The sequence below is a fragment of the Hippoglossus stenolepis genome, chromosome 1 (genome assembly GCF_022539355.2).
Source record: "Hippoglossus stenolepis isolate QCI-W04-F060 chromosome 1, HSTE1.2, whole genome shotgun sequence".
Taxonomy (NCBI): domain Eukaryota; kingdom Metazoa; phylum Chordata; class Actinopteri; order Pleuronectiformes; family Pleuronectidae; genus Hippoglossus; species Hippoglossus stenolepis.
In genome coordinates, this window is record NC_061483.1 from 12,858,057 (window position 1) to 12,883,278 (window position 25,222).

At 41.3% G+C, this 25,222-nt stretch overlaps 1 protein-coding gene across 18 annotated transcripts in view; it reads left to right on the top strand.

Moving 5' to 3' along the window:
• The window catches only part of plekha7b (pleckstrin homology domain containing, family A member 7b), a 66,258-nt gene that overhangs the window by 30,904 nt on the left and 10,132 nt on the right, over positions 1–25,222 (top strand). For 4 of the 18 annotated variants that reach the window (XM_035160642.2, XM_047340803.1, XM_047340802.1 and 1 more), the window contains 20 exons: positions 2,193–2,276; positions 6,212–6,320; positions 7,264–7,368; positions 7,577–7,649; positions 8,158–8,258; positions 11,706–11,884; positions 13,357–13,770; positions 14,014–14,554; positions 16,775–16,858; positions 17,310–17,444; positions 19,045–19,125; positions 20,591–20,662; positions 21,789–21,869; positions 22,077–22,226; positions 23,015–23,116; positions 23,300–23,411; positions 24,191–24,390; positions 24,542–24,733; positions 24,827–24,944; positions 25,073–25,164. In XM_035160642.2, the coding sequence (XP_035016533.1) occupies positions 2,193–2,276; positions 6,212–6,320; positions 7,264–7,368; positions 7,577–7,649; positions 8,158–8,258; positions 11,706–11,884; positions 13,357–13,770; positions 14,014–14,554; positions 16,775–16,858; positions 17,310–17,444; positions 19,045–19,125; positions 20,591–20,662; positions 21,789–21,869; positions 22,077–22,226; positions 23,015–23,116; positions 23,300–23,411; positions 24,191–24,390; positions 24,542–24,733; positions 24,827–24,944; positions 25,073–25,164 (3,025 nt within the window). Of the gene's footprint in view, positions 1–2,192; positions 2,277–6,176; positions 6,321–7,263; positions 7,369–7,576; positions 7,650–8,157; positions 8,259–11,705; positions 11,885–13,356; positions 13,771–14,013; positions 14,555–16,774; positions 16,859–17,309; positions 17,445–18,280; positions 18,350–19,044; positions 19,126–20,590; positions 20,663–21,788; positions 21,870–22,076; positions 22,227–23,014; positions 23,117–23,299; positions 23,412–24,190; positions 24,391–24,541; positions 24,734–24,826; positions 24,945–25,072; positions 25,165–25,222 lie in introns of those variants that run through there. The other 14 variants (XM_035160649.2, XM_035160658.2, XM_047340811.1 and 11 more) reach the window with 14 other exon arrangements.

A 25,222-nucleotide genomic window follows, 5' to 3' on the forward strand; every position in this document is an offset into this window, starting at 1 on the left:
TTATTTACAAATGTATATGTGGAGTATTTTTGCTTTACAGGTTGAAATCAAGTAATACATTTTTACTATATCTGTGTTTTACACCAGAAACAAGTTATTGATAAGAGCAGGCAATTCAAATCAATGTGCAAAACAAAGCTTAACCAGGGATGAAACTGAAGCTGAACTGATCTGATCTGACCACAAAGAATATAAATTACATGATGACTATAAAAAATGAATCTTGAGTCACTTCACAGAATCAGATTTGTGACATTAAATTCTGGCAACTTCTTCTGACTTTCTGTTTCTCCATGACACAATCCAGAATGCAGAGTGCTAACTCATCTCAACTAGAGTTCATTTCCCGCTTTGGGACACTGTTGTCACAAGCGCTGATGGAAGGAAGTGTTCTGCAAACAAATAGACCCACTGTGCTGCAGTGTTCTTACACTAACTGGGGATGCTGCAAATTCCGTGACAAATAGTTCAGAAGTAATGCGGCTAAAACAAAAGCCTAAAGAATGCACATTCCTAATTAACAGGGGGAGGCTGGTGCAGTGCTGACTTTGTTCAGTGCAGCTCAGCAAATTATGAATCACCAACAGGAACCATCCTGGACAAACCTGTGTATATCTACATGTATCTGTGCATATGGGATCAACACACATACATGAGTATATGTAATGTTTTGTTTATATTTGATGTCAGGTAGTTTGTGTGTGCAGGATTGCTCAGCATCACTCCTTCAATACGTCCCTGAACCTTTCTGAAATGTCAAATCATTAATCTTTCCTGTCGGCTCAGTTTGTTTCCCCTCCCACTGCTGCATGGTGATGCAACGGGGCACCACGTTCAGTTTGTATATGTTTCTGCACCTTTATAGTCCTGAAACTGTGCAGCTGTTCTTCAGCCGTTTCGCCCCTATAACTGCTATATATGTACCCTTGGAACGCTTTAAGTGAGGGTTGTGTAAACATGTTTATCTCAGATATTTGTTGTATGTATAAATATATATATCCTAATAGTGGATAAACCGTCCATCTCTACGACTCTAATGCTGTAGTGGGCTTTTGTGTAAAAAGTGAGAAACTCTAAATGAAATGGAAAACCAAACACAGTGAGTGACTGGAGCTTCACCTTCTATGACAGATGATTCAGCATTGGATAAATAAATGATTTTTTCTTTTTATATATAAAACATCAACCAAGTGAAGTATGAGAAAGAAAGTTTACCAGTCTGGATGGGTTTGAATGTGTCCTTCAGTGGGTTTGACAACAAATGTTCATACAGCCAGACAGTGTGTAGGAAAATGTAGAGTTGGACAATATTTCAAAAGAATATCAGTGGTGTGATATTTGACTAAATACTTTCTGGGATATTTTCTGACTGATTTATATCTTGGCCACTAATATCAGCCGATATGAGCCTTTCACAGACGCATCAGTTTCTGAATTCACAGCATTTGCCAATTTGAAAACTTTTATTTGACAGAATAAACAATGCATTTATGTTTTTATATTTTCTTTACAATTAGATTTATTTTCTTAATTTAAGTTCTATATATTTGGTTGTATTTTGTTTTCTTTTTATTTAGTTTATGGTTGAACTGTAAAATATCAAGCCTCAAATATATTTGTTTGTCATAAGGGTTTGATAACAACATCTTAGGAATCATTGCCATTTGTTTTAATATATGTATCAGCCGATATATATATATATATATTAGAATTTTACACTTTTTTTTACACACAAATCCATATCATATGTAAATATACAATAGACAACTACAGATATAAACCAGTCATGGCACAATATATCAGCCCACTCAGCACCATGAGCCACTTGTCTGTTTCGTATTCTGTGCTCTGACAGTAACATGCGTTTATGCTCTAGTTAAAGCAATAAATGGCCCCATCTAATTGAAATCAATAAAGCCTGGTGGGCCGGCTGACGCAGAGTGCTGAGCTCTACATTTTGTGTCAAAGAAAATGAGCTGTGCTTCCTGACCTGGCTGTAGAGCTACCATAGATTTCTTTATACTATTGACTGAGGCATCATTGGGAGCATTCTTTGTATGTAACTTCAATCAGCAGCCAAATACAAAAAAAATAAAAAACATGGAGGGAGCAGGACTTTGATTAATGATGTGATACTCAATTTCATTTTCTCCCCTGGTGCTGTTTTCTCTCCATCTCCCTGTCGCCTGCAGCCACAACCTGAGGATGACATCGTTCCGGCATCCTGTCACCGGACAGATTTCCCCTGAAAACACAGAATACACCCTACAAGACAGGTGAGTGGCTCTTTTCTCTTCACGTGCCTGAGACGTTTGCCACATGCTTAGATGAACAGAGGGGTCACTTCAAGGTCGTGCAGTGGGAGCCCAGAAAATAGACACACTGATATATTATGGGGGCGGAAACTGCGGTAAGAAGAAGAATAAAAACTTGACTTCCAATTAACACATCTGGAGTCATGAAACTGTCCCATCAATCATTGGGTTTATGTTAATGTTGGCTTCATTACGGCTGAGGTGTAAGTTTATTTAGGTCCATCTGAGCTGTTTCTCTCAGCGTTGTTGAAGTCATAAAAGCAGAAAGCTGAATGTTCTTCAGACTTGATCACTGATAGAGTTTCCCCAAGAATAGCAATGTTGTCTTTTCATTTACTACAGTATGTACTTGCCGTGACATGGGAGTCGGATTTATTGTCATATCTTTTATATTGGCGTGTGAATCTCATCCTGCCGAGCCATCAAAGCTGTATGGCAGATTTAGAGCACAATATAAAGCAGCAGGTGTCTGATCGTATTTAAGCTGCCGCTTGTAAGACGACCACACATAGCAAAGATTCCACTGAAGCTTGTTGAGTGACCTCTGCATTCTCATTAATTGAAAGCTGTTTTGTTGAGGCAATGCAAAACTGATTGCGATTCATCTGCACCCTCCTTCTGTCAGTCATTTCCTCAAACCCCACATTATCCCTGGTTCGGAGCTGCTCAGCGAGGGATTTGTAAACCATCAAGCGGCTTTAAAGTTATGGTTGCCTCACGCGTGTTTTCATCAATAACAAAATGACTCTGTTACTCTGGTATGCTAGTCCTAAGCTCTTAAATGTGTTATAGTAAGAATAGCATCAGTTTAATGCCCCTGTCACAACGACATGACAAGGATGTCAAGTAGTGGACGAGACAAGGTTAAGAAACCCAGTCATAGCACATTCAGTGAGCATATTAAAATGCTAATAAATTGTTCTGAACAACGACCAAGACAGATACGCACAGAAATATGCAAACATGTTTCACCTCCTGGGCCTGAGCCAATATTTGAAAAATAGTGAGGTCAGGATAGTTGTGAGTGACACATGCAATACACTGTCATGTGCACCAGAAGCACAGCAAGGGCAGGTGTGCCTGTCTGCTTAGAGATGAGATGCACACAGCGAAAGAGATATCTAGTGAGTTAATGCTGAATCCTGCCCAGTGCAGAGGGCTATAAAAACTTTATGGATTTCTTTTATTTTTTATCGAGGTGTATTTAACTTCAAATTACCGAGCTCTCTTCCAATTGGTCTTCCGGACACACCCCCACTCGATGTGTTAATCAGAGAACTTGTGTAAGATCAAGTGACATTTGTAAAATGAGGCCAGATCAGTGTTAACATTGGAACGAGCCCTGCAATCACCACTTTAAAACACCACTTATACACTTATTCAGCATTTTCATTGAAATCTACAGTGACATATTTTTGGGGGATTTGTTGGTTGCACTAGTTTAATACCACTAATTAAATAAGAGATCCCATTTATTCCAAACCACATTGTGTTGTAGCTCACACAAACTCTGCTAACTCCAGAAATTGAAGGCAGCAGAGTTATGCTGAGTTTATTTTCCTGAGTGTGGCTCAAGCTCCAAAAACACTGAATCCCACATTACCCATAAATCCAACTATTACAGCTGAGTAGGGCTCCTCGTGAGAAGTAAACCTATCCTTGTTTAAAATTGGGGCATTGCCCTTTAAGGCTGTGTCTGTTTTTCGTCTTCTTCTATTTTATTCATCTCCTCATTCTGGGTAAAATCCTGTTGAAGACTTGAGTGTAGCGTGTGACAGTGTTAGTATTGAATGTGTGTGGCAAAGCGGTGACCTCACCTCAACTGCAAAACATTGCTGTTCGCTGACATAGTGATGTTAGTGGTGCCACTCTGTGTATAATGATGTCTGAAAGGGAAGTGGGGTGCGTGAATCACAGACTGACTTCCAAGTGAAGGGAACCTCAGTCTGTTCCCTGGAGACCTGTATCGGATTGAGGGCAGAGCAGGAAAAAGATCCTCAGGAAGCCCCTCACCACGGAGAGGTCGATCAGCCGATGCTCTGCTGGTCCGAGGGCTTTGACTTTGGTATAGATTATCACACATGATCAATTTGTCAAATCTCTATATAAGCACTAGCTGCATGATAGGATTTTAAAAAACGTCACATTCGCCCTCATTTCCATCATAGCGGGAGAAGCAGGAATAGATGAGGCTTAGTGTCTTTTACCCTTCTTCGCTGTGTGATGTGAAATATCGCCGCTCTCAACCCCACGCCACAACAAATCTCCTGGGGACCTGCTCCAGTGACAGAGATGGTAAACAGTAAGAAAGTGTCACATAAAACAGCAGAGTCCCCTTCATGTGAGAGAAACATCCCTTGATAATGTTATCTGCAGTCCACGCTGTGAGTGCAGATACTCTACGTCTTGCTCCACTGTGCTCTCTCTTTTTTTCCCCTTGTTCTACCTGCTTTTATGCTTTAGTCTCTGACACCCATCTCGAGTTTATCTCCTTCTCCTCAGCCTCAGTATTGTACATCACACAAAGCAGGAAAAAATAAGATTAGTGCCGCTTTTAAACCCTTTGCATAACAATGCAGGAGGCAAGTGTTGCCAGAGGGACGTGGCACATATTCATTCTGCTCAGACCTGGAACTAACATCAATACTGAATAACCTCGTGATCGGATCTCACTTACTAAGTCTATATGGAAATACACACATACTGTATGTGTAGTGTGTCACCTGTTTACAAAGACGATATGATGTTGTTTTCAGCTGTTCCAACTACACAGATGTGTAGTAGATGTGTTGTAAATGTGTGTGTGTAGGTGTGAGAAGGAGAGGTAGAGAGGGGGAAAGAGTTGAGCTAGAAGGGGCTGAGGGATTCAAAGCACGAAGCTTTACAATGAAACAAGATTTTACTCATTTGAAAAAATAGAAAATCAATATGTGGCGGCCCTTTGTGGGGATGGCTACAAATATTGCAATATATGGACACAGAGAAGTGTAAAAATACTTTGGGCTCATCATGGAACTAGCCGGTTAGAGGATGTCACCTTTACCTGACCAGGATGGATGTTAAGACCAGGTCTGCTCGGGGGTCTCGTGCCTGTCAGTTGCATGTCAGTTAGACTGAAACATGACTGTACTCATGTTTCAGGAGTTTTCCTTTTCTTCTGTCAATGCTGTCAAATTAATTATGGTTCTTGTTTAGGAGATGAGATGCAACGCATTGAAAAGCCATGACATAACATTTTGTAAATCCTGTTATCATTATAACAGTATCATTTCAAGTGATGTTGGCTCTAAGCTGTAACAGTTCTGTTTATTGTGTTGCCTTGCGATTCCTATGTATATGTCCATAGTTAATTGAAAAATAATATACACTTCTATTCTTTGTTAGTTGTGTATTTAAATACAAATGTAGCACAACAGAAAAGTGTAGACTGGTTTTGATCCAAAAAAACATTTTAACCTGTACAACCACTTACTAACTTAAATGTCCAGGATTTTGTTTCTCCTGTCTGTGTGTGTGTCTGTGTGTCTGTGTGTCTGTGTGTCTGGGTGTCTGGGTGTGGATATGTTGTAACATTAGGTTTTGTTGTTTTTGTTTGGGCCTGTTATCTCGGCGTGTATAAGAAGCCTGCCCTGGGGTGAGTGTCAGACCAAGTCTCACTGACGTGTTTGGACCACAAAGCTTCCACTGTTAACACGTCCCCTGCAAAGCCATTGGCTATGTGACATGTCGCATTGGCGTTGTCAGGAAATAGCCATATCCTTTCCATCTGAAGGCTCAGCACAGGGCTGCACCGTTTCACTGCTTGTCTGGACTTTGTCAGAGGAGGCGTCACTGTCCGATGCTTCTCATCCTGTCTGTTAGTGATCTCCCTCTATACGCTGCCTTCTCAACTGCAGGATAGAGGCCCGTATGTCCAAGTCAGCGACCATCCAGAGATCCCCCAGCATGGTCACAGAGTCCTCCAAGGGTGGGACCCCAGCTGCTCTGGATACCTCAGGGTCAAAGGTGAGCAGAGTTCAACCTTTTATAAATATTGTTTAACTGTAAAACCTGAAATATGTAATGATATTTAAAATGAAATTAGTCCTAAAACAGTATCAAAGTGTCTTATTTGACATTTATCATTATTGACGAAACATTTAGTTTTTTTTACTGAATTGCTTTTGGAGCTCTCGACTGTTAATGCTCATGTTGATGAATTGGTTTAATCAACTCAAAGACATTATCTCATTCTTAATTAATGGCCACAAGGGCCAATCATTCAGTCATTGTTCAAGCTTAATAAGACTCATTTACTCATCCCCTTGGATTGAACAGGGTTGTGTGCATCCTTGCTTTTGTTTCCACAATGACCATGTAGATTATTGGTGAATATGTGAAACACGACAGAAGCAAAAGACAGTAGAGTCACATAGAAATCCTAAACCGTACCTCTGAAAGACATTGAACTTGAAGTTAGAGACAACTTATTTTTATTTTGTCTATTTAAAACAATAATTATGTCATGTGTATGTATAAAGATTTAACAATGGAATTTTGGTCCCCTCAACATTTGTGTCTTGGTCTAATTTTAAGTTGGACAACCTGACAGCCAAAGTTATTTATATGTAGCAAAACACCTGAGAAAAAGTCTGATTCCATTTCCTCTGATAATTTGTGGTCTGAAATGACCTTGTCTAAAAATATACCCGATTATAAATGGATGCCTCCCCAGGAACAGTCACTTGGTATTTCCTCTTCTCATTGTGGGTGTTAAAAGAAGGAAGTTCCTGGAAAAAAACATTTTACTCTTTAGAACGACTAAATTTGTATTTGTATTCTTTGCACAAACATTGTCCCGGTCACTTTAATTTGACTAATAATTACCCCATGTTTCCTCAGGTAATCAAAGTAAATAGACTCACAGTTCTTCAGCACAGCCAACTCTGTTTTTTTTTATTTTCTGCAGGGCTCCAGAGGTTTGGGGAAAGTTCACAGTTTTGGCAAGAGGGATCATGCTATTAAAAGAAACCTCAACATCCCAGTGGTGGTGAGAGGCTGGCTCTACAAACAGGTGAGCTGCAGTTCCTCTGCTCCAGGTGGAAACCCCACCTTTCACTTATCCATCTGCAAATTGAACAGTTTGAGAACTTGAATTTGTTTTAATTTATTTAATTTAATTTAATTTAAACATTCTCCAATTCCTCCAATGTGACTTTGAGTGGGTTCCTGGGAGGAGGGTTTCTAAGTACACTCTGCTGTGTTTCCCCCTTCACCTCCAGGACAGCTCTGGAATGCGACTGTGGAAAAGGAAGTGGTTTGTTTTGTCAGACTACTGCTTGTTTTACTACAAAGGTGAGTGTGTGGGAAGTGCACTTGGCTCTGGATTAAGGGAAAATAAATAAAGTGATTTTGGTTATGAAATCAGACGTATAAACATTTTGGGATGTCCTCTGTGGGAAGATGCATGTCTTGATTGATGACAGCCTGTAATTAGACGTATGACACCCACTGCTATCACTGACTCTCCCTGGCTTTCTCCTCCTCTCACTTCTCCTTCCTCATTAACTTGAGTGTTTTATTATGGGATGTGATCTCTGCTTGTGTTGCCATAGCATCTTCCTCCTCTCCTCCATTAATCATACTGAATAATAGATAAGCCACATGCCACCTCGTGCCCCACGTTGCCACAACATAGCCCTGTCCAGAAAAGAGTCACCCATGAATTATGCCTCATTGATCCTCCTGCTGTTCATTAACCTGCCATCAGCCATTCACATTGTAAAAGAACTCTTGGCAAATGTAAAGAGTGTTGTTTTGGATGCCAGTAACAATAGTCCATGTGTGTGTTGTTGGTTCACAGACAGCCGAGAGGAGGCCGTGCTCGGGAGCATCCCTCTGCCCAGTTATGTCATTGCACCAGTTGAGCCTGATGACCACATAAACCGCAAATATGCTTTCAAGGTAACACTGAAGTGTCACTGAGTCAGACACATGAAATCATGTGTGTGTGTGTAAAATGTGTTCACTATTCTAGTTCAGTCTTAGGAGATCAAATGCAGTGGTTCACTTGAGTAGTGATCTTAAGCATGAAGAAATGTTACAGTTATGTATAAAAAAGTTGGGATCAGATCATCATCATTATTATTGCATCATATTGTTTCAGATTTGACTGAAATTACGTTTTTTAATATTTTTTTTTATTAAAGCAAACCTTTACTGCTGTTAGTATTAAAGCATGAAAGCATTAACACCGATATGTTTGAAAAGATGGCTTGTCTCATTTTGTTGAATTAAAACAACATTTTCACTTATATTCACATTTCTATGCAAGAGGGATTTTGCATGCAACTCACGTTTTGAATTCTATGAACATCTGGAGGACCTTTTGACTAAATGGTCTTTTCTAACGCAAACCTTTTGCTGAGGGTTAAAGTGGACGACTGCAGCACAAGGCTTTACGTATTTTAGTCACACCTTCTAAATGAGGGGATCTGCCTATATTAGCATATGCATTTCAAGTACAGCCGACTTATGCATGGTCTCATTTTATTCATCTACTGTGAGCAGGGGTAGAAACAAATTGTTCTCAGTAGCTCCAGTGCTCTGCAGAGGCTGCAGTAGTGCAGTCTTCAACACGGTGAGCACAGTGCAGGAGCTTTGTTTTCCCATTTAACCTTGAATGGCACATTGTTTATTACACATAAAACAGCCCGAAGGCATTTGGTAATAATGTCATTTTTACTTGAAAGTCTTTTGTGAGTTGTGCCAGAGGACAACAGAGGGATTATGTCGTATTCTTAAGGCGAGAGGGTGAATGTTCTCCAGCTCCTCCTCTGTGGAAGCAGAGCTTGTTGCAGAGAACAATGGTACCTGAATGTTTGATGCATCACTGCAGCTTCAGGGCATTCTGTTGCAATCCTTTTCAGCTCCTTTGTAGTGGGGCTTTTTGTTCTTCCAGACTGTGTGTACATGTGTGTGAATATGGGTGCTTCTGTGGGACATACCGCCCGTGCATTAAAGATCATATTACGCACAATGGAAATTTGTACAATAATTGCTCTGCAGGGAGTATTAATTATACATTCAGCCTCTTCACTGTCTCCTCCCACCGCTTGCCAGGGAGTATATGTAAGGTTAGGTGAAATGAGCCTAGGCTGTGCTTTCCCACCCTGTATTTAGGAGATCCTTATCCCCTCCTTCCCTCGCTCCCTCTTTCCCCGAGCCATCATGCATTAAAGAGCAGGAGATTACATTACGTGCATCGGAGGTGCTTTGGAATATTTCAGTTACTGCTAAGCAAGCGTGACAGCTGCTCAGTGGATGTCTGGTGTTGTTCAACAGAGGAATGTCAGAGCCACTGACATGTACAGTGAATTACAGACTGGCCTGTGCTGGCCTGAAATAATGAGATGAAATAATGTGCTATAGTTGGTGACTCAAATTACTCTTAAAACTAATTTGTTTAGCAGCAGTTGAGTGCAGATATAAGAGGCCACAACAGGCTGTGTAAGTCAGTGCAGTACTTATCTGAAATATTTACATGTTGGAGTATTTACCTTCCTGAAAGCACTATGGGCTGTGCTCTGATGTCTGATGTCATTTATCATAACACTGTATGATTTTGCCACTGTTACTCACTCTTGTGATGACCACAACATTTTGCCGAGTCAGCACTGATCTGCTGTTGTTGTTGTTTTATTTTTGTTCTCGTATTTTTTTGCTCATCTCACCGTGTTTCTCTCATTCCCTGGTGGTCTATTGCCCTCCATTGTGACCTGGTGTGTGTGCACGGGCGGAGTGAGTACTGTTATCTGCAGGCAGCCATCCTGACTTCCTGTCCTGCATGAATAGGTATTTGATTTCCCTTTAGCCTCATCAGCGGTCCGCCACTCTCAGCTCGTTTTATTCCATATCATCCTATCAGCCGCTGAATGCACATTATTATCAATGTGCATCGAGGTAGTATCATGTGCGGACATGACTACAGCAGCAATCTACGGACAATGCCAGAGCCTGAAGGGGTGCTGTTAGTTTTAGTGAATAATTTCAGTGTGAATTTATTCGGGGGAAAAAAGATAGTTAGTTTCTTATTTACTGCTGGTATTAAGGCAGTAACACCTTTGTACTCCAGTAAATTGGATTTTAATTGAAAATTTGTTTTCACATTCAAAGCTGGAATGGTAGCACTTTTATTTCTGAACAGTGTGAGAGGACAGCAACGAGACTTCTGGGTCTATGTACGTAACAACAGACAGATTTTCAGAACATAAAACTTGTCATAGTTTCATAGCTATGATAACTTCTTGGTCACAATGAAAAATAATAGCTAATTTGTCATTTTAAAAATGCGGTCAACAGGTACAACATGACACTCATATTGCCAGTGGCTCACTCTCATGCACATACATACACATATATGGCTCTGGTTTTTGTCTTGTCACTTAACACATCATCACAATCATGGGAGATGTGGGACGACAGCATCTGAGCCACTTTTTCCACACTCCCTGATTTAAGTTTCTTTGAATATTTGCCCCCTGCTGTACATATACATATATGCACCATAAAAGCCGCTTACTTGTTTCACTACATTTGTTTTGAAACAGGATTCTTTTGAATTTACTTTGCAGTGTTTGGCTTGTTACATGTTAAAATGAAGGATTTTAATTGGGATGAATTAATTTATTTTACAGTCTTCATAGCAAAGAAATTGTGGTTGTTAATAAGATGGTGTTTTTGGTTCTCAGGTGCCTAAGCTAGTGAAGAGGTCAAAGGTCAAAACCACAGCTTTCGTGTGCAGTTGTGATACGAGCTGTGACGTAATGTAACAAGTCAACTACAGTATTTTATTTGTGAGGGAGGATACATGTGATACTTCAGGATTATAACTGAAAGAAGCGTTTATGTTATTGTGGATAGTGTTTATTTAGCATATTGTGGTATTTGATTCAGTAAAGATCCTGGTCTTTTTAAGATGTGCATCATATAATGAAGTTCTTCCTGTGTGTGTGTGTGTGTGTGTGTGTGTAAAGCAGTGACAGGTGCCCATAATTGCGTTTTCTTTGTTACTCTATGGCTGTTTACTTAGTCGCTGTCTAATCCTCTGTGCTGAAGAGACTGTACAGAGCTTTCATCGGTGGAAAATATAACCTGATGCTTTTTATTTTATTCACAGAAACAGCACAATGTCAGTGTTGTTTCTGCTGCAGCTCTTTGCCTTCTCCCTATTCTTTTAGTCTTAGTAAAGTGTTGCTGTAAACTTTGTGCTGAATAAGTTGACAGCTGTCCGTCTCAATAAATGAAACAGCAAAGTTTTTCACTCATCACTCACAGGTTTGTCTAATCTTTGATAAAAAAAGTTGTGATGTCCCTCCTCTCTCTCCCTCTGGATCTCTCTCTGTTTGACAGGCGAGCCACACAGGAATGCGCTCCTACATTTACAATAAGAACTCTGTGATTGGCTCACAGGCGGAACACTGCGGGATGCGGACATATTTCTTCAGTGCGGACACACAGGAGGACATGAATGGCTGGATCCGCGCCATGAACCAGGCTGCGCTGATGCAGCAGAGTCACACTATAAAGAGGTTGGTCTCGCACTACAGAGCAGGATTCACCTTAATGGTTGGTACTCTAGTACCATCATCTTTACATCCATAAAGCAAAGCAGTCTCTGTGATGCGGATTTGTCTTGATATATCATTGGAGAAACTGGGCATCACTGTGACTGTAGTGTTAAACTGGCAACTGCTTTAATTTTGGTCTCATATCTGAATTTCTTCGCTTTCTCTCCTTTATGTGTTTTATTATAACAGCAGATTCAGTATTGTGTGTTTCCTATGGGGCACTGTTGTGTCTGCAGTGTGTAAATGTCAATCTGAGTCTGATATAAATGAGGCTCACTGCAACCACTGATCACACATAAGACATTTGACAGCAGAATGTGTTTCTACAGCATTAATCACAATGTACAAAGCAGATTTGTGCACTGAATGGTTTTAGAAAATATTAACAGTCATTAACAGAAATAATCTGCAATACATACTCTGTGACAGCTGTGTCTGTGGTAAATGTACTGTAAACTGTAATTAGATTAGCTGGATGCTCTGCATGGTTTGAATAATCTGGGCAATAATGCCACTTAGAGGCCAATGTAAGTCAATACTCCTGAAATGTTTATTTCAGAAAGCGCTCATGTTCATGATAGTCTCAGTTTGGGCCTTTGAAATGAAACACTAACTACATGACATGCTTTGCACTAATGACGTTATAATAAACATTAATACTAACACACTGGGTGAGGTGATCACTCAGCTGCCATGAAAACATGTGCCTCAATCAACCAAAGTATATTACTTTACACTACAGTATATTTAATTACTGCCCTTCCTTTATATTTACCTTTACCTCAGGAGTTATTTCAGGAATAAGAAGTATGAAGTATGCAGTTTTAAAACATGTTTTATTAATTTTAGGGGTAATGATTCTTGGATTTTAAAATGAAACCTGATGAGTCTTATCATTTGAGCCCACTGAGAAGTGCAGCACATTACCCAGAGCAATTAAATGAAGACAAAACAACTGTCATTTCTCCCTGAGGATTCACTGTGTATGGATTCTCTCAGAAAGTGCTGATGGAAACTCACTGAGCAGCTCCCTGTGGTGTCTGATATTGAAACTCAGTAATGAATCTGACCATATGAAAACAAATGAATTGGGATATGACTATGGCTGTGTAATCTGAGTGTGGCCATGTTTTTTTTATCCACCTCTTTTTAATTACTTGTGTGAAGAACCGACCTTCAATTCATTATGATCTACAGTGAAGAGGAGAAATGAGATACGAGTAAATAAGTGTGAAAGTGTAGTCATGTATTATAGTTGTAAGGTGAAGTACCTCAACTCTTCAGTGTCTACTCTGTAATGTGGGATAGGCTGTATAAAGAAATGTATTTCAACTAAATGAACTTGATAAAAACTTGTATAAACACCACAGTGTTGACAGGTTATATTGCGTCTTTTTAATATACCTTATATTTTTTATCTGACTATTTCCCAGTGAGGTGGAGAAGCCAGAGAAGGCTGGACAGCAGGCCTTCCCACAAACGAACCACGTCCACGTCGACCAGAACTCACCTCGTCCAGAAAGCCTTCACAGGGCCGACAGAGAGGAGTCTTGTGATAACGGCATCAGACTGGCTCCTGGAGATGAAGTGAGGTATGGAATAGAGATCCAAGTGAGGCCCGGGCCGTCAGCCCCAGAGGAACGAGCGGAGAGACTCTCTCCAGACCCTGTCAAGAACGGACAGCCGACTGTAATCCAATTGGCTCTGCCGCCGGAACAAAATGGAAATCTTGTCTATCAGCGGGGCTTTGTTTCGCAGAAAGGAACTGAAAAACATGTGCAGAGGAAGAACACACGGGCTCAGGTGGAGCAGTGGGTCAAAGTTCAGAAGGGGGACCCACCAAAGAGGTCAGTGTGACTCCGTTCCTTTAAATACAGTCTATGGACTCCAACAGCATTTCTCTCTACAGCAGCATGAACAAGGATGGGAAAAAAAACCTCAAGTAAATGCTTCCCTCTAGTGGCTTATATGTGTATTTGAATTGTCCAGTGGTTTTATTTATTTTCATTTCATTTTATGTAGAATAAGAATCATAATTGTGGGCAGATAATATGAAAATCTTTGTATTAAAGTGTGTTTCTCTGTCTCAGTGCTCCCTCTACTGAGTACAACCTCCCCCGGCGGACTCCCCCCTTGAAGCCCAAAGGCAGCACAGTGGATGCCACCTATCAGTCGTTGCCAAAGTCTCCCCGTCTTCCGTCCGGCAGCAACTCTCCTCCAGCAACGTCCAACCTGCCCAGTGACTACAAGTACGCTCATGACCGACTCAGCCACTTCCGCATGTCCACCGACGAGCGAATGGCCGCCAAGGAGGGAATGGTGTGGCAGCTGTACGAGTGGCAGCAGCGGCAGCAGTTCCGTCACGGCAGCCCCACTGCTCCCGTGTACAGTGGGCCCAACTTCACAGACTCTTCCTCCTTTAGAGTCACTGTGGAAATGCCGCGTTCCATCTCTGTCCCTCCGTCCCCGTGTGAAGTCCCACCGTCCGTCCCCTCCTCATTCAAACCGCTGTCCCCTCGCAGGCCACACACTCCCTCAGACAGACGCACAGTCAGGCCCCTGGATGAAGTAACATCCGGGGACAACACAAGATCCAGCTCCCCCGGCCATATTTGTGCACATCTTTCCCAGGTAAGTGTGGAGAGGATGAAGAAGTTACTCCTGTAGATTAAAAAGTCAGCATAATCATTATAAAACTAATGTAACTATTGTATTGACTTACTTAATCTAAAGTTATTTTTCAGAGAAATATAAAGGATGATCTGATTCGGTCTTATTTCATATTATATCAATATTGACAAATTATGAAAAGGTCAAAACCAGCAACAACAAGTATTGTCCTTTGTTCAGATGTAGCTTAAACCTCCTGTACTATATTTAAAATGCTAAGGGCTTTGGAGGATGGGCTGTCTTGGTTGGCCTAAAATAATTTATTGCTTAATCAGATTAGATACATACTTTATAGATTAGTCTATAGACAAAAAGAAAATTTGGGAGCTAATTTTCTAATTGTTTATGTAAATTTTAAGAATATAACTACTTTTTCTTAGTTTTGGATCTGTATAAATCTTTGTAGATGTATTATCTTTGCATTTTGGGCTGTTGGACGGTAAAAGCAGGGAATGTCAATATGTGGGTTTTGGCCATGAGAAATTTCGATGAGCATTTTTCTTCAGCGTGTGATTTTTCTGTAGACAAAATTACTTATTGGGTAGTTAACATGTCTCTTGTGCCACAGTGCCCTTAAAGTGGCAGAGAGCAGTGACGGTTCACATGGGTGCTAGTAGGTGTGTTCCCACACTTATAGTAAGAGTTGTCGTTGTGAAGGACCTCATGGGAATCAGTTAGAAAAAGATCATTATTTGACTGAAGTTAGATAATGCTCAGATTGATAGATGGAGTCCCACCCCACATCAATGTGTGTTCTCAGTCGTTGGTGCTTTTACCCATAAGACTGGCACACTGTGAATGTCTGTAGTCTTTCATTGGCTTGTGATTCAAGTAAAATGCGTAAATTCACATGTTGTGAACCAAAGGGACAAAGGTCTCATTCTCACAGAAGAGGATGTGAGGTATCTGTTGAAGGACACCATGGGAAAGATCCGCCTGAGAAGGCTCTGATTTCTCAGCGCGCACACTTTGATGCTCATGTGAATCATTTGCAGATTCACACAGTCCACACCCAGGCCTCCTCCACAGGTGGTGTGAGCATGTGTGAGTAAGAGCTCGCGTCACCGCCGTTCCCCCAAACCAATCGCAGCGCTCAGACAGCAGCGCCGCCACCGCAGGAGACGGCGCGAGGGGACGTCCCGTCATCCACACCCTGCGCTGTCTCCCCACCACTCCCTCCACATGTGAAAAGATCTCCCTCCAAACCATCACCACATTTGCCAGCACACACAAGCCTCACGACCAACCCGTTAGCCTTGCACAAGTAAACAAAGTGTCGCAGATGCTGTGTTTCCTCCATCATTCACCCCAGTGTTAGGGCACTAATTATAACCATAAAACAGTGACGCACAATTATGGAAAACCCTTTTGATAGAAGATACATTTTTAACAAAGGGAGCCACAGGCCCTGCGCAAGATGATCTGAGTGAGCCGTGTTTATGGGAACCAAATTTAGCCGCCACAAACTTAGTTTTGGTGCACCCAGCATCTTTGAGGCTCATGGTTCTTTCTGGCTGTGGTGCACTTAAGTAATAGCGATCTGTGTACCTCTGTGGAATATCCTTAAGAAGTATGTTTTATTAGCAGCTAATACAATTTGCCCAGGGCTCCTCAGCACCCAATAAACATCTCTACTGTATCTCAAACATCAGCAGCGGTCTCTTTCTTCTGATCTCGCATTTAAATAAAAAACCTATTATACAGCAAAAAAATAGTGGCATGGGAATCTCAGAGGGAATGGCTTACAGTGCTTCTCTTGCTGGTAGCAAACAAATGTTATTTTAAGAAAGCAGGTTTAGTATAATTTATGTGTAGTTAATTAAATCTCTTGTTGTTTGTGTCCTTTTAAGGTTCGATAGTGGGCCTGGTTTTCGCTTATTCTGTGTGTTAAGCAAAAACGTCAAATTCTCCGAGCCCTGTAGCGTCTCAAACTCGGGGCACACCTTGTTTCGAAAAAGAGATGAGGAGCGATGAAAGGGAGAAAGGGATAGATGAAAAAATAAATCTGCCGTGTAGACAAATTAGTTTGCAGACTTGGAGGCGATGGTTTAACTTCAACATTTCAGTGTGATGGAGGGTTTTGTATCTTACTTTCAACACTGAGGAGTAAATTAGACATTCTGTTTGATTTGACTGCATGAGATCTGTAATAACAAGTTGATTCAATTTGTCTGTCCACAGACTTCCCAAATAGAGAGAAGGTCCGTGCCAGCCATGGGCTACATCACACACACCGTCAGTGCACCGAGCTTACATGGCAAAACGGTACGATCCTCTCCAGTACGTGCACCACATACCTTGGTTTCATTGGTAGTGTTGTTGTAGTTTTACTGTAGTCGAACACAGACAATCCTGGTATGAACACTGTATTTCTTATGCTCATCTCTGTGACAGCAACACGATGTAGAATCTAGAGCTGACTGAACCATTATAAAGCTTGTAAAATCTTTAAGTCACACATTTGTTTAGTGTTATCAGTCCTGATAACCTCTGTCCTCAAAGCCCTTGTAGCACAATAAATCACATCTCCACACAGCAGCTGTAGCTTTTACTTTCCCACCATTATGAGGACATGAGCAGGAGTCTCCTGTACCACTTCTCTCTGCTGCTGTAGCTCAGCCACTGTACTACCACAGATGGTTCTCAAATATGTTTCTCTCATTCCTCTGTGCTTTCACTGGCCCTCTGGCCCTTAAACCCCGGGGCTTGACCACAGCCAGAGGAGCTGACTCTGCTCCTCATTCAGCTTCGGAGGCACCAGGCCAAGATGGCTGGTGTGCATAGCCCCAACTATGCGTTCGCTCACCTGCAGCACCACCAGCACAACGGCCTTCTAGGCCCCGGCATGCAGGTCAGGGGCCCTCGCACATTCCCTAACCACCTTAACTGCAACCACTGCCAGTGCATTGTGGTGCCCATCACCCCAGCCAATCCCATACATTACTTCCCTGTCATGCTTCAAAGACCATTGTGAGTCCATTGGCACTGCTTGGTTGTCTTGTTTACTCAATCATGTTGGCATGGGCTGTGTAGTACCTCAGACTGTCCAGTTTGCCTTTTAGCATCACATTAGTCTTAATAATGAGTGTCGCTCGTCCACCTTGTTCAAAAAGAGCTAATAAAGGCTTGTGTTATTCTGTTCATAATAAGTAATGTGCCATATTATCAGCATGTTGCTTGTTGACTGTGCTTGCGTTTTAAAACTTTTCACATTTCCATCTACATTTCTGTAAATCTCTGCTCTTGGTGTTATCACTCTAAAGCAGCCATCAGGCCACAGTTTCTCTTCTGAGAGCAGAGCTGTAAGAAAAGCCGACCACAGAGAAGCTGTAATGGTGCTCAGTAATGACACCACCACCCAGTTTCTAACATCCAACCATTCTCTGGTCATTCTCTGTGCTTATGAAGGAGTGTAAACACTCACTTTGACCTCATGGCATGCACAAGACCTGTGTTGCTCATTTGTGTACAAGGTCAGTCATTAGAAACCAGTTCAAAAATTCCACCATTATCAAGTTACAGTTTGGCTTTTACTCACTGTGGATAAAAAGCAGATTGAGATCAAGGTAATTCGAGTTCTGTTTACAAAGCCTGAACAGCTAATAAAGGCCTCAGGAGTCATCTGGACACCCATTATCCTTTGCAGCTTCATTTCAAATGATTTATCTCTCCGCTGCTCATTTAAAGGCTGATGATACTTACATACAACTGAAGAAGGACCTGGAGTATCTAGATCTGAAGGTGGGCCCCAACAAAGTAAATGCCACTTTATCCTTTTCATCCTCTACTTCATCTCCCTGTCTCTGGACTGCAGTGCTGTTTTCCTGCTGCTGCCTCCAACATCTGCCTCCCTGTTCCCCCCTTGATCTCTCCTCTGTTCTTCCCTGTTCTGTCTACTGTCTACTTCTAATGGAATTTACATGTCTTGTCTTCTTATTATGTAAATTACACATTTGAGGATTAATGCTAATTTTCACATTAATAAGAGAGTAAATCGAATGTGAGCATCATGAAGTTACAGAACCATTTGGCTTCTCACTCAAAGTGGAAGTTCTCATGTTCGTCACAATGTTTTCCAGTAGATGATCCTACTGGGTGATGCAGTGTGGTTATGTAGTTTTGTCACTGTAACACATGTTGATGTCAATTGTAGTTTTTATAAGCACATGGTTGCATTTCTAAAATGTCTGAGTCGTGTAAACTCCCATTCCCATTTCAGTGTTGCTCAAATGCAAAGCCCCAGTTCTGCTGTATTTTAACAATGTGCCTCATTTTGTTATCCGCTGACATAGATTCAATTTTGTCCTGTGCAAAGCATTTTCCTAATTGATTTGTATGTTTAACACCACTATGCAATAATTGGAAATGTGGGTTGTGTTTTGGAACGGCGGGAAGGTCCTCTAACGGACAGTACGTCCTGTAACGCCTCTCCATTTCCTGTTTCAAAACAGATCCAAAGTATTGACCCGATGATCGTTTCAGTACACAATGTGTTTGCAAACTCCACTCCGAGTTGTGGGTACTGTTACAATGTAAGGATGGTGTGCATACAAAGTTCAATCAGACCATTCCTCCGCTTCTCGAATGGAATGTGATGCATCCCCTGGATTTTGCACATGAATCCCTTAATCTGACCCTTCACTGTGTGACTCTCCAACGCTGCTATGAGACTTGAGATGATGGAGAGGAAGTTGTAATGACTCCTTGCATGCTAGAATGCATTTCTGAATGTGCTGTTGAACGTGCCTTTGTTATCATTACTTTGCTTTTGTTTTGCTTGTGAGAGCAGAGAAGATGACCCAATGGAGCCCTTTAGGAAAATGACTGTCAATGTGATCATGATATCACAACTTTTCGGGCCTCTGGTTTCATTCGGTGGTTTCCTCACATCATTGTTATGGTCTTGGTTTTGAGTACTATAGAAACTTAATAATACTGTTATAAAGCTGGAAAACTTGAAATAAGGATCACCAAACACTATGTGACCTGTGACTTTGTTTTTCATTCTGGTAAAAAACCCATGTCTGTCAAACTTCATGTTCAAATATAATCAAGAGGAATTCTTTTGAAAACTTTCCAAGCCCAAGCCACGATATCTTAGTCATCACTTGAGTAACTTTCCCAGACAAAACTAGACTTCCTCAGGAACCAGAGGATACATTTTAATACAGGCTGTGTGTTACCTTACATTGTAGTAGAAGTCACAGTAATTGACTTTAACTGGAAAATGCACCTTTAACCGACTCTCCCATTGATTTTGGTTATACTACTGTGCTGAGTGTGGGGATCTGGGTGTCTTATGAATATTCCAGCCACACTAACTGACAGTCCCATTATCTTGAGAACCTCTGGACAGGACTGGATTTATTTATTATACTGACAATCAAAAAAGGAAAATATCATAAAGTCACTTCTAACTACAACAGAGCTGATTAGAAAAAAAAACATTCCTATAGAATATTTTAAATTAGGGATATTATAAATAAAGAGTAAAAGAAGAAAGTGTATTTATTATCACAGCCACAGATACAGAACATGTAGCTTTACCTCACCATGAAACTAGAGGCCGTGTTAAATTATAGTTCAACATTAACCGAATGACATTAAAGAACATCTCAAACTTAAATATACCCCAAGTAGAAAAAAAATAAAAAATAAAATGATAAAGGACCTGGTTGTTCTTGTATGAAGCAACTAAGGAAGAGCAGCCTTGTGAATTTTAGGATCCCCCCCCACAATTCAAAGACACAGAAACTCTCTCTGCCTAGTCTAAGATTTTTCCAGCTTGTCCTTTTGGTTTCTTTGGTTGTGCTTTATTTTTCGTCATTATTTTTTGTAGTTCCATCAATTTGACTTCTCCAAAAGTCTCATTGTATGATGACTATTCTTGTGGTTGTTGTTATCTGTGACCTGGAAGCATTAGTCGTAAGATATCTTAAATAATGCCTTTCGATTACTGATGTTAAACATTTTACTTGTGGCTGTTGGGAATTTCAGGTTACTGGACGAGAGAGTTTAAAAAAAGAAAGACCTTCCAGGCCTGTGAAAATAGCAGAAAGTGATGCTGATGTAAGTGAATCGTTACGGTCTCAGGATTTGAAGATAAGCACGTTGTTTATCCGTCTCTTTCTTTTCTGTAAGATCTATTTTTTCTCGACTTCTTGTAATCCACTACAGAGAAGCATCTGACTTTCGCCTGACTTTACTGTGTGTTTTGGTGTGGTTTTTGTGTGTGCATGTTTCTAAGTTGTGGTAAACAGAGGCGGCTAAGGGAAGGGAACGTATGTGCATTGCAACACTGTGGGGACATCCACGCACGCTGCACAGTGAGGGCCTGAAAGTATCGACCACAGCTTTTATTTTCCTCCCTGCAATTTAAAGAGAAAAATACATGTAATGGGAGTTTTAGATGTTGAGCTGTTAAATTTTTCAGTTTGATTTGCCTGATCCGGCTTTTCTGGTTCTTTGTTTTCTGCTGAATGGAGGTAAATAAGATGGATGTCCTGGCTTTTCATCATTAGCATTGTTCCATTTTAACAATTTATAAGAAATTGCCAGTAAATTTGTCTGAACAATGAATATTTCATGCAATTAAAAACAACAATATACGGCAGCAAAAATAAAAACAGCTTAATTATTAATTGAACAGAATGATAAATAGATCTGAGGGAAGAAATGCACTGTGTGAGAAAGACTGTGAAGTAGGCAGTCTTATGCTGTTTTCATAAACACATAACCCATTTCTGGGAAAACAAATCTGTCACTCTCAATTAAGGCGGTTTTTGCCAAAAGTGAATGTGAAAATATGGATTTTTGATTATGATTACTTATAATGGGTATTACCAGTTCTCGCCCCCAAACTAGACAGTCTGGAGCCTTTTGATATTTCCCACTGCGCTGATGAGAGGAATTCCTCTGGGGTTTTCATACAGATGAGCCTTATTGACATATTCCCAGACAGCGGAGACTACGGGAGACGATCAATCCATCTTATCTGACTGCGCTGTTAAAATAAAGCTTCACAAAGACAAGAAATGAGCAGTCTGTTGTTAACAGATACTGTACATCATCAGTCCAGTCAGTTTTTATCTCTTTTCAGTTTTTATTGTTGCATTATCTCCGCACAGAGACTAATAAGAAGGAGAAGTATACGCAGTTTCTATCTTCTTTTTATTTCTATTTGTTTTTCCTTCAGGTGAAATTAAGTCGACTGTGTGAACAAGACAAGATTCTCCAGGAGCTCGAGGCCACGATACGAACTTTGAAGGAAGACAAGGTTTTTGTTTCATATGCATATTTCTTTTTCTCTATTTACAGTACTACTTGTGTGTGTGTGTTCGTGTGCGTGTGCGTGTGCGTGTGCGTGTGCATGTGCGTGTGCGCGTGTGCGTGTGTTTGTGTGTGTGTTGGCCTGTGTTGGTGTATTAGTGTGGCTCATGAATGCTTCTTGCATCATGACAGTGTCTTTCATGTCCCTATCTAGGACAAGTTAGAGTCTGTGCTAGATGTTTCCCACCAGCAGATGGAGCAGTACAGAGATCAGCCGTCCCACGCTGAGAAGATCGCCTATCAGCAGAAATTGCTACAAGAGGATGTGGTGCACATCAGGGCTGAAATATCCCAAGTTTCCACGGTGAGACCCAGGCAGCACTCACAAGTTCTGTTTGCTTATAGTGGAAAATACTGATCTTTGTTTAAGTTAAAATATGAAGTGCAGCTCCCTCACATTCAGTTTTGACAGGGAAGGTTTTACTCTGATTCAAACCACTCACACTGTCTCCTCCACTTAGATCATACACATACCTCTTGCATCATGTTTGCTTGGACTGTCTTCAGTATCAGCATCATGTTCGCCTCTATTTTTAGTTGTTCCCTTTTGATGGTTTCTGCAAATGGCACAATGTTTCAGCTCGAATGTGACAGTGTGAGAATGCGTGCTCGGGGATGAGCCTGAGGCCACAGGGAAACTCAGGAGTACATGTCTCCACTTCACAGAAAAATGCTTCAGTCAAAAAAAGCTCAGTTTTGAAAGTAAAAAGGTGAATTTCAATGGATGATTTAAATAGAGAACACAGGATTACACAACGGTTAAAAGGTATTTTCCAACCACATTGGCTGTAGTCAAACATATATGACCCTGGCAGTGGACAGTAGGTGATGCATATGACTGACTGAACTATGGAAACAAACTCAGATCCCAAGTGATTCAGATATAAACACTGGATTTCAATGAGGAAGCATAAAAACAGGAGTAACTCAAGATACCTGCAACCCGTAACGTGAGCTTATGTGTAAAGTGTGACTGTAAATCTCTGTGTTAAAACATTTCTAAGTAGCACTGGCTCGTGTAATGACTCCTCTCACTGGAGGCTGTTTCTTGTCTCATTAAAGCATGAAGTGAGTTCTGTCTTTGTTCTGCAGGAGATGGAGAACGCATGGAATGAATACAGTCGGCTGGAGAGAGATGTGGACTGGCTGAAGTCCGCCCTGCAGGGACACATGAACCGCACTGATCTCTCTCAGGTCTGTGGAGCAGTGATTAACAAATTAGTGCATATATGCAATATGTACATAAGTGTGTGTGTGTGTGTGTGTGTATGTGTGTGTGTGTGTGTGTGATCATTAATTAATATTTTGGTACACGGGGAATTTATGTGTGTTATGGAAAATGTGTCCATGTTGAGGTCCATGTTTCTATATGAGCAGCAGGAGAAAGTCCAGATCAGAAAGGAGCTGTGGAGGATTGAGGACGTTATCGCAGGTCTCAGCAGCAGTAAAGCCAACTACAAAGTCACTATCTCCTCTGTCACCAACCCAGGTAAGACAAGAGCGTCCTGGAGGTTTGGAAGAAAGGTTCTGGTAGTTTTCAACCTGGGCCCGATGTCTTTAACTGTGTACATTGTAATCAGTGCAGTAGATGACCTCTACCTGCAGCAGTGACAGTGATCACTTAGTGGCTACGACAAAATCTAATGGGGCAACTGGGACAGTCCACAAAATATCCACTAAAATGGCTTTTTTTTACAATAAGAATCTGGCAACATTGCACATGTCTCAGTCAATGAGAAGTCTCACTCTCCACCGTGCAGCAGCTAAAAAAACAGATCTGGCATAGTTTCCCTGATGAAAATCCAAACTCCTCTCTCCAACTCTCTCACTCTTGTTTCCACCCCTGTCTTCCTGCAACAACTGTTCTCTTTGAATGAGAACAATTACCTTTAGAAGACTTTCCATGGAGCGTCGCAGTTGCCCCATAAGATAACATTGTAGCCAGTGCTGCTGTTTCACGGCTAATGGTGGTGGCGGTCTATATATCTATAATAAGATTTTGTAAGTACCATTAATTTACACACCTGTTTATTCATATCATTTATAAACATTGGGCCCAGGTTGCAAAATAGCATTATTCCACTTAAATGTGAACAAGGCAAATTGTACTTGCAGTACATGCCATGTGCTCATGCTTCTGTGTGTTGTCATTAAGCCTCTTAATCCTATTCTGTGTACTGATGCCCTGAACATTTACCATGGGAAAATAAAGAACAGTCTTTACACTGTGTGTTCATGTTACATGTTCATATATGTCCAATTCCCCAGAGAGGAAATTTGTGCCTTCAGTGTCGGCATCATCAGTGCCTTCTGTGTCTGGGAGCCCGTCTGCTATGGAGATGAGACTGTCCCAGCATCAGCAGCACAGCCCCCACCTCAGCCCGAGTGGCCACACCCCCACCCTCTCCTCCAGCCCCATCCAGCAGCTCTTGCACCACTCCTCCACATTCACCAGTGGGCTCAAATGGGTGAGGAACCTTCGCCACAGAAGTAACTTCAGCTGGTTGTTACAAACTAAAGACATAAAGCAAAATCACATCAAGTCTCTTTACTTTGCTTACTCAGCTTTTCAAATTTCATTTACTATCTCACATTGGTTAACAGTTTTTCTGTGTGCAGGGTGAGGAAGATGTGCCTCCCAGACCTCCTCTACCTCACGTCTACAGTCCAGATGAGCACCCCCCTACTGTGCCCCCGTTGCCCCGGGAGACAACGGTCATCAGACACATGTCTGTACGGGGCCTCAAACGACAGTCAGATGAGCGTAAACGGGACAGGGAGATTGGCCAGTACACTAATGGAGACAGTAAGGTACAAACCCTTTCTCTGTGTATCTGTGTGTGCTGCTTCCATCTCTAAATTTAAGTTTCTCATCCGGCTCTGACCTCTGTCTGCTTGTCTTAGGTGGAGCTCAGGCCTTTTCTGAGCGACCCAGAGCTCATGGGAGCTGGAGATGGCTCCAGTCACATCAGTGTAGTAACATCTGGACATGATGGAGGTTACCAGACGTTACCTAGCAGAGGTGCGTGGATGAAAGAGCCTCATTCAGATGACCTCATTTCCACTAACCAAGATTTTTGTATATATATAAATATATTTCGTATTACCATGTACATATTGCCAAGTGTCTTGATGTTGGCTCTGCCTCAGGAGTTGCTGGCTCCTCGCTCAGACTAAATCAGTCTTCAAGCATCTCGTCGTATGTGACCATCCGAAGATCAGCCTCAGCTGCCGGCATGAAGGTGAGCCACAGACTTATTTATGAAGAATCAAATCCAACATCAAATAAAAAAATCTGAT